This window comes from Camellia sinensis, chromosome 3 (assembly GCF_055761805.1).
Source record: "Camellia sinensis isolate YWXY chromosome 3, ASM5576180v1, whole genome shotgun sequence".
In the NCBI taxonomy this organism is placed as follows: Eukaryota; Viridiplantae; Streptophyta; class Magnoliopsida; order Ericales; family Theaceae; genus Camellia; species Camellia sinensis.
Genome location: NC_138963.1, coordinates 68,641,864 through 68,651,632, shown reverse-complemented (window position 1 = coordinate 68,651,632; position 9,769 = coordinate 68,641,864). Strand labels below are relative to the sequence as shown.

At 31.5% G+C, this 9,769-nt stretch overlaps 1 protein-coding gene across 1 annotated transcript; it reads left to right on the top strand.

The window, feature by feature from the left end:
• Positions 1-285: 285 nt before the first annotated feature.
• Positions 286-5,182, top strand: LOC114262891 (zinc transporter 6, chloroplastic). Its single transcript, XM_028203322.2, has 2 exons — positions 286-1,251; positions 4,722-5,182. The coding sequence occupies exons 1-2, from the start codon at positions 550-552 to the stop codon at positions 5,034-5,036; spliced, it is 1,017 nt and encodes a 338-aa protein (XP_028059123.2). The 5' UTR covers positions 286-549; the 3' UTR covers positions 5,037-5,182.
• The last annotated feature ends 4,587 nt before the right edge of the window (positions 5,183-9,769 follow it).

Here is a 9,769-nt window from a genome sequence, read left to right as displayed (position 1 = left end):
TAATTATTAATATTTATTTTAAAAAATTAGTATAGGGTTCGTTTGGAAAGTAGGTTGATTTTTTGATTTTTTTGACTTTTTTAACTATTTTAACTTGACGTTAAAAAGTCTCATTTGAAAATGACTTTTAACTTTTTTAACTTTTTTTATAAAACAAAAAATATAATAATTATGAATTAAATATAATATTTTATATTATTAAATTAAAAAAATCTATTTTATTTTTTATAACTATTTTAACCAAAAAAAAAACACCTAATTTTTTTCTTCTCAAACGGAGCCAAAGTAAATATTTCTCTTGATGCCATTGATGGAATTCTCCCCTTTTTTTAACGCTAGGCTGTATTTAGCATATCCAATAGCAAAATAGAAAAGTCACTCTCCCCTTTGTCAATACTAGGAACAATCAAAGACAGCACTGGTCCACTCTGCAAGTAGTAATCACAGTCCACACGGCACCAGGACCAACACAAACACCTCTCTTACCATTCTTCAAACTCTGTTTCTGGTCTCAACTCAATTCATCATCGGGGAGAGAGAGAGAGAGCCATGGCTGTGTGCGCCACCGACACGACTCGAGCCCTTTCCTGCCGAAACAGCCACGCCGCGTCGAACCTCAAACTCGTTTCGATCTTCGTGATCTTCTTCACAAGCGTAATCGGCATATCATCGCCGGTGATGCTAGCTCGGCTGTTCCACGGCAAGCCGGTCTACGACAAGGCGATCCTCATAATCAAGTGCTTCGCGGCCGGAGTGATTCTCTCTACATCGCTCGTCCACGTCCTCCCAGACGCCTTCGATGCCCTCGCCGACTGCCAGGTGGCGTCTCAACACCCTTGGAAGGACTTTCCCTTCTCCGGCCTCGTCACTCTAATCGGAGTCCTCGCCGCCCTATTAGTCGATCTAACCGCTTCCTCGCACGTCGATAGCCATGGAAAGTCGAGCACTAAGAATTATACGCCGATTGGGGGCGAGGAATTGGAGGCGGCGAAGAAGAAATCGGCGGTGGAATTGGGGGCGGTGGAGGAGGAGGGTGGTGGTGGTGAGGGGGAAGTGGCGGCGGAGGAAGTGGTGAGGATGAAGCAGAGATTGGTGTCGCAGGTGTTGGAGATTGGGATAATTTTTCATTCGGTGATTATTGGAGTGACGATGGGGATGTCTCAGAATCAGTGCACGATTAGGCCGCTTGTTGCTGCACTCGCGTTTCACCAGATCTTTGAAGGAATGGGACTCGGTGGTTGTATTGCTCAGGTACTTACTTACGTACGGACTCATTATAAAAATTTGAACAAATTATATTAAACTCTTTAAATTATCGATATTTTACTCTTTATTTTTTAATATTTTATACCCTTTTATTAGTCATTCGTTAGAAATTTAGGTAAAAAATTATCAAAATACTGTGTATATATATATATATATATTTCTTGAATTATTTATTTTAAGTTTAAACATTTCAAATTATACTTTTTTTAGGTAGTTATTGGAAATTATAACGTCAAGATTTTAAAAAGGGAATTGTTAAAAACTCACCATTTAAATATTGTTTGGCAATGAACTAATATAATTTTTTAAAAATTAAAATATTATTATAAGTTATTATATTACTCTTTTTATTTTTTTATATTTTTTTTATAAAAAATGAAAAAATAATTAAAATAATAGTCATTTGCCAAACTAACTTTAACTCACAAAATCACTCACAATTGTGACAATGAAATTGAATCTTATATGATTAAATATTTGGGGTTCAACTTTCATCAGCCAACACAGGACGATGTCATTTCTAGGTATTGCTCAGCCTTGCTTACGGGTTGTTTATACTAGGCTAATGATATTGTCAGGCCAAACATCCTTTTGATAAAACGGCATAGTAATAATGCTAGAGGTCGGGTGTGGATGTGGTAGAAGCTGGTTGGGCGTGCCTATGGATTGTCTGTGTTCTCTAGTTGTGTCAAAACACTAAGATTGGGTTTGATTAAAAGGTTTGATGAGAGAAATAAAAATAAAAAAAAGTAAATGGAATCTTATTTTTTGTTTTGTTATAATGGAAAATATAAGAGAAAAGAAAGTAAGAGAGAAGTACAATTTTATTTTTTGTCTTTTAGGTTCACTTTAGGCTTCTTTTTTTTTTCATTTTCTAACTCACGTCTCGTTTGGCAAGTGACTTTTTTAGTTAAAAAATTAAAAAGTTACTAAAAAATCATAAAGTCAATAACCTATATCAAAAAGTTAAAAATTTTCTTTTCTCTCCAATTTTGCATATCTTTTCGTAAAAAATCAAAAAGTCATCTCAAATACACTAATTTTATTTACATCATATTTTAGTCAAAAAAATCAAAAAATTACTAAAAAAATCTTCCCAAACGAGGCCTCAATCAAACATAAAATTTGGAATTGAAATATTATAAATTATTTCTCATTTTCTTTTCTTTTCTTTTCTTTTGATTTTCCTTTCCCTTTTCATTTTTCTTATCAAATCATTCAATTAAACACAGCTTAATAATCTACAAGAAATGTGATTATGTGAGTTTGTATTTGCTTTAAAACTCTATACAGACACTTAAGTTGCCTACCGTTTGAGTGACTACAACTGATAATGTGAGTGGAGTTCGGATCCTGTAGAGTGACCTGAAAGTCACACAACCAGCGTACACCTTGTAGGTATTTCTTTTTTTTTTTTGATCAACACCTTGTAGGTATTTATTAATACAGTAATACTATTTTTAGAAAATTTACCTAAAATACTATATATTTTAAAATTCTAACATGCGATTTGAATTTATTCTGCCTGTCGACCCCACAAAGTACTAAATCAATCTCCACTACACATTATAATTCTGAGTAATAATCTAAATACTAAATATTGATTCCAAAACTTGCTATTATTAATAACAAAAATGCCTTGTAACTCAAAAAGGGATGGGTTAGAATGACCCGAATTGGTGTTTACCGGATGACCGCGTGAAACACTTGTGTACCGCAGTTGTCATCTTGTCGATCACGGCTGTTAGCCTTCTTGCTAGACGACCGACATGATGAATTTCAAGTCATTCGGGTCAAACTCAAATTCAAATTACGCAGCAGTTTTGTATTAATAACAAGGACTAACGACATCAACTGTCTCCAACATATGTCCTTAGTGACATTTTGATTCTTTACATTTCAATTGTGTTAATTTAGTCTCTGAGCATGAAATATGTATTTTTTTAACCATATGTTTGGCATTATAAATGTATTTTGAAAAGAATTATCAAAGTAGGTTATTTGACTTAAGAATTGTGTAATATCACTTTGTGGTATAAGGTTATGAGTTTAACTTTGTAGAAAGGAGTTTGATACTTATGGTAATTACTGTCCTATGGAAGAAATAAAGAAATAGAGTTTGGGGGGGTGGGGGGGTGGGTTAATTAATGATCTTAGACGGAGTTTGATATTTGTGGTAATTACTGTCCTATGGAAGAAATAAAGAAATAGAATTTTTTTTTTTTTTTTGGGTGGGGGGGTACCTTAATGATCTTAGATAGAGTTTGATATTTATGGTAATTACTGTCCTATGGAAGACATAAAGAAATAGAGTTTTTTTTTTTTTTTTTTTTTTTTTTTGGGTGGGGGGGGGACCTTAATGATCTTAGATGGAGTTTGATATTTATGGTAATTACTGTCCTATGGAAAAAATAAAGAAATAGAGTTTTTTTTTTTTTTTTTGAGACGGGGTGGGGGGACCTAATTGCACTAATGATCTTAAATGGAGTTTGATACTTATAGTAATTACTGTCCTATGGAAGAAATAAAGAAATAGAGTTGGGGGGAGGGGGGAACCTAGTTACACTAATGATCTTAGATGTCCGACTCTTGTGACATTTTGATCTTAAAATTTGAATTACACGTACATTAGGGAACTATTGGTGTAATAAGTTTGGTTTTTGTTTTCAAAATATCCTTTGATTATTTTATTAATTTAGCAGAACATCAAGCGTAGAAATCATATAAGCACACATTTCATATTTTGAGTTTTAATTGACGTAATTAAAATATAAGAGCTCAAAATACCATAAGGTGTTAATATTGAGGATCATTAGTGTAATTTGAATAGCAAATAAATGCTACAAATTAATGCCTGGGTTGCCATAGATCTATACAGAATAGTCCGACTTTAATAAAACGATAGTATGTAGGGAAACTTCATAATTTCTTATATTGGGCAATTTTTTTTTTTTTTTTTTGAGTATTCGACTCAGCTTACACGCACCTCGACTAATTGTGGAAGACCAATCCCACCGCTTACTTGCGGGAGCTTATGGAGACAAATTATAAAAGTAATCACTATAATTTGTTCTTTTGTAATTGTTCTTTTGTGTTAGTTTAATCCTTATAGTTTTTAATCATATTAATTTTGTCTTTTAATTTTTAATCAGTAACATAGATTAAAAATTGAGCGTAAATTAAGAACAAAATGAATGATTTAAATTGAACATCAACTCTGTGCTCAAAAAAAAAAAAAAAGAAATTTTGAGCGCCAACTTCTCAATCAATTTGAGGACAATGAGTATTTTATCAATTGAACTAAATTAACACGATATGAAAAATTTGAGAAAAAAATTAATGCAATTAAAACTAAAAATAACACAAGAGATGAAATACAAAGACTATAGTAGTAATTTCCCAGTTTCTATTTTATACATCCTCTTAACCAAATGGTGATGATGACATACATGCAGGCAGGGTTCAGCTTTGGAACAACAGCTTACATGTGCTTCATGTTTTCAGTGACAACACCCATAGGAATAGTGTTGGGAATGATCATTTTCTCCTTGACTGGTTATGATGACAGTAGCCCTAATGCCTTGATTCTTGAAGGACTCTTGGGTTCCCTCTCCGCAGGTGTACTCATTTACATGGGTCTGGTTGACCTCATTGCTCTTGACTTCTTCCACAGCAAGTTGATGAGTTCTGAGTATTGGTTGAAGAAGGCTTCTTTTGTTGCCCTTGTTCTTGGCTCTACCTCCATGTCTATCCTTGCCCTTTGGGCCTAGAAAGTTCTACATATCTCTCAAAGCAATACAAAAATCATATTGGTTTATATTTATTTCTCATTTCTCAACTGGTCTCAACCAAAGCCATAGTAAACTGATCAAGATCTTCTCTATTTCATAATTAAAATTTTGGATATTTTACAAAATATTTCCCTGTTAAAGTTATCTCATATTTTGCCTTTACATACTAATTTATTGGCATAATTGAAAAACTACATGCGAACCAGCTGATATAACTGTCTGGCCGATTATGCTGTTAGGAAATAATGGGTTTTCGGTAACTTTAATTCGAAATTAAAGTGGGATCCAAACGCCAGTTGAGGTGGGTCTGAGTGGTTTTGTATTCTCTCAAGTGAGAGGATTACAATATAAAAATGATGGGCCGAAATCATTAAGTTGTGAATGAGAATTGTCTCATAAAGTGGACATCAATAAAAGTTAGGCTTAGATTTGAACTTAGTCTTAGTTTGAACTGGGCCTAATAAGACTTGTGCTTGTGCATGTGTTGAGTTTGGTCTAGGACTTAGACTTGGACATAATCTTAAGTTTGGGCTAAACTATGTTGTGTTGGGTTTAGCTTGTGCATATGTTTGAGACTGGGTGTGGATCGGGTTGTGACACAATACTCGTATCCATTTTATGACATATCTAGTTGGATTATTTAAATAAAATTATATATATATATATATATATTTATTTATTTATTCAACTTTTATAACTCTCATCTTTTGATGATAGAGTTGATGATCATTATGCACATGGGGGTTTTGCACCTTTGTAACTTTAGTCCTAAAGGCTAGAGTTGATGGCCATTGATGCTAGATTTTATGGTAGCCTTCATTGTTAAGACATCTTCCCTACAAGTATAAAAAAGGCATTTCCCCTCCAACTTAAAAGAAGAGAATAATTTTGGAGAGTTTTTTTGATGAAAAATGAAGATAGTATTTTGATAAAGAGTTGGAGATGGTTTTACACCAAAGAAAATTTTTCTATCTTCTTTTGGTAGTCCCTTCTTTGGTTCTTGTTAGAGAGAGTGCAACCATTATCAAGTTCGCCGAAGCTATTCAGAAGGTGTTTCTGCATTAGCTAGTTTTGACCGTCGTATCCTGGGAGACAAAAGTCGACATACCTCCAGCACCTATGGTGGGCGGCTAATTTGTTTTAAGGACACTATAGTATCACACAGGCTTCAGTTTGCTTTCTTTACCTTTTATCGTATTGTGTATTTCTATGGTTGTAATATTCAACATGTTTTCTCATTCTATTATGTAATTTGATTAATCATGAATTTATTTATCTTGTTTAATTACACAATTTGTACAACAATCTTAAAACATATTAGCTTTGTTTCTCATTAAATTAACAAATAGATTCACATAGATTAATTTCCCTGCTATATCAAATTTAAATTTTTGTAATAGGCTACTGTGTGGCAGGTTCATTATGTTGTTACTTTTGCATAATAATGGAATTATATATATATATATAGGCATGCTATCATCTATAGGAATTCTGGTATATATAGTTTTGTGTCAATAACTTCACATGATGTGGCTACAGTTTTGCTTATAATTGTTTAATTTAGAGGCCACTGTTTTCTTGTATAAGGCAAGAGCATGCTACTGTTCATAGAGTTTTTTTGTTCCATTGACTTGCTATACATGATTAGGATTTAAATAAATAAATATCTTTCTCATGTTTTATTTTGCTTTCAATTTATTTTCGGCATAAAAAGAAAATTAGATTGTTGATGATTAATTAAATGGTCTATTGTTTGTTTAGATGTATAGTTTTATGAGTATGATTTTTAATTTTCTACCATACTTTGCATGTTTTTTTTTTATAGCTTTATAATAAAATTTGCATGCTCATGAGTGTTTAAGTTTAGTTAAGATGGATATGCTAATTAGTTGCTACTTTTTTTTATACATATTCATGATTTTCTAGATCCTAGTTTAATTCACATTTTTATTAGTTTCTAGAATTGTAAGGTAATTTGCATGTCCTTAGATTTTGATGTGGGTTACATGTATATTTTCTAGAATTATTTGCATGTTTTTAATTGCTAGAGTTATTTGTATGGTTATTGTTAAATAAATTCATATGTAACTCTTGCCTATTAAACTTTAGTTTAAGGTTTTGGAGTTATAAAGTTTTGTAACTTATCTAAATTTATTTACTTATTTATTATGTAAGAATTGATATATAACTCATGGCAATAAATTTTAATTTAATTATTTGTAATTATAAATTTTAAGATTTTGTTACTTGTCTAATTTATTTACATATTTATTGTATAAATTAAATTGTACATTTAGTTTTGGAGTTTTAAAGTTTATATGTGGAACTTATATTGCATTTTAATTTTCGCTTAATGTGCTATTCATAATAGTGCTAGAAGGGTTAAATATAAGGTTTTTTTTTTTTTTTAATTAGTTGTTTTGTATTATGTTGTGGTTTATTACTAACTTTCTTTGTCAGCATACATATGCGAAAGGGAATGGAAACAATACAAATCCAAATTAATAGAATTTTGGAGTGCAATTTTTGGACTACTTACAATTCTCAATTGGATTGGTTTACTCGTCTTTTATTTGAAGCAATTGTTTGCTTGAAATTTAATTTAGTTCATTTACCAATGTGTAGAAGTAAGTTTGTTTGCTTGTATTGGTAAAAGCATTTTATTTGCTTGTATTATCGTAGCAATTTTTTTTTTTTTTCATTGCTTGCAATGTTTGTTAGCAATTTTAAATTGTTTGTAAAGTTTGGAACTTGGTTTGGTTTTTTGTAATAGAAACCAAAGGGTTTAGTCTTGGCTAAAGAGTAGTTCTTATTTGTTCAGAAATAACAATTAAGACGGATTTGGTTTCAAACCTTTGGGATTTGAGGAAGTCTTTTGGTTCAATTGTTTTATTCCCAAAGTGTTGGAAAACTAAGTTTGGAGAAAATTTTTTATTATAATCTAATTATTTCTAAAGTATTTTGGGTTATAATCTGATTATTTCCAAAGTATTGTAGTTTTGAGAAAAGAAACCAAATTTTAGCATTAGCTAAAATATCTCTAATTTTTATTCAGAAATCATGGGCTCAATTCTGGGAGTAGTGGTTAACTTTTATGAGTGGTATAATTCTGGAAGCAAATTTTATTTGCTTCGGAATTGGTTTGTTATAACCTGGTTTATCCCCTGGAAAACTTAATTTTAAACTTTGTTTCCCATGGATTAGGAGTCAACATGCTCTTGAAAGTTTTGTCAAAAGGTTAACTAGGTTTTAAGTGGGACCAATGTGACCCCTCCAGTCTTCTTAGGAACATTCTTAACCATGTTCGATTCTAGGTTAAGTGGTGAAACTAGTTTTGAATTAAATTTCTAACTATGGGATTTTCTGAGTGTTAAGATTAATTTCTAATGAAATTCTATTGTGATTTTTCAGAAATGGCTTCAAAATGTGACAACATAAATGTTATTTTACCTGACAACCTTAAGCCTTGCGAGGTTCTTAGAGGAAGATCTAGAGAGATCCAGTGTGATTAGAGGAAATCATAAGATTGCATGATAATATCTCTGAATTAATCAGAGGCAATTAGTATGTTATCCTTGTGTCAATTATAGCATATATGATTGCTATGTGACTTTGTTTAAAAGCAAAGATGAGACAACCCGTTAGGGAGGATGAATATATTTTTAAATTTTTTAAATTTTAAATATATTCTTAAATTGGTGGCTCCTAGTGAGTATGTTACCCAAAAGACAACCTAAGAGGAGGGGTGAATTAGATTTTTACAATTAAAATTAATAATACCCTAATAAAAATTAGGACTAGCACAATAGATAAATATAATTAATGAAATAAAAATAATTAAAACAAGTGTCTTAACAACTATGTCAGTTAATGATTTTAGCACAGTAAAAATGTGAAATATAGTTATGGCAATTTAAAATAAAATAAAAAGATAAGGGAGAGAGGTAAACAAATTTATAGTTGTTCAGTTTCAACTCGGCCTACGTCCACTCCTCAAGCTTCACTTGAGATTTTCCAATATCTTCTAGCTTCATAGGGGTGCTAGTAACCTCTTTACAAATGGAGCAATCCTCCACGGATTTTACATAGATTTCACAAGCCCAAACCCTTGCAAATCTTAGGTGATTCACAATCACTCTCAAGATTTCAAGAACACAGTGTTTGCAACACTTTTACAAGATGAAATGATATTTTTGCTTTCAAAGAAAGCTTATAATAAATATCTCTCAAAAATAGATATATAAAATGAAGTTTTGATTTTTCTATAAATCTCACACAAGAAATATGGGCTTAAAGCTATAAGGCTCAGTGTATAATTTCTGAAAATAGATGTGAGTGATTATAGATCAAAGAATATTTTCAGGTTTTTTGTAACTTATTTACATTAGAGGCATTGGTACATATAATGAAAATTATAGTCGTTTATAGCCGTTGTATTCATTTGAATTTATAATCGTTTGTAGTCATTTGAATTTATAATCGTTTATAGCCGTTGTACTTCCATCATTATCAATTTGAATATCTTTCACTCCATCATTATAAATTTGAATATCTTCCACTTAAACCTTTTGAACTCTTTTGCCTTTTGAACCTTTATAGCCGTTTATAGCCGTTGTACTTTTATCATTACTAATTTGAATATCTTCCACTTGAACCTTTTGACATGCTACTGTGCTAGGCTATTTGAACCTTTGTTTTTGGCTGTTTGAACT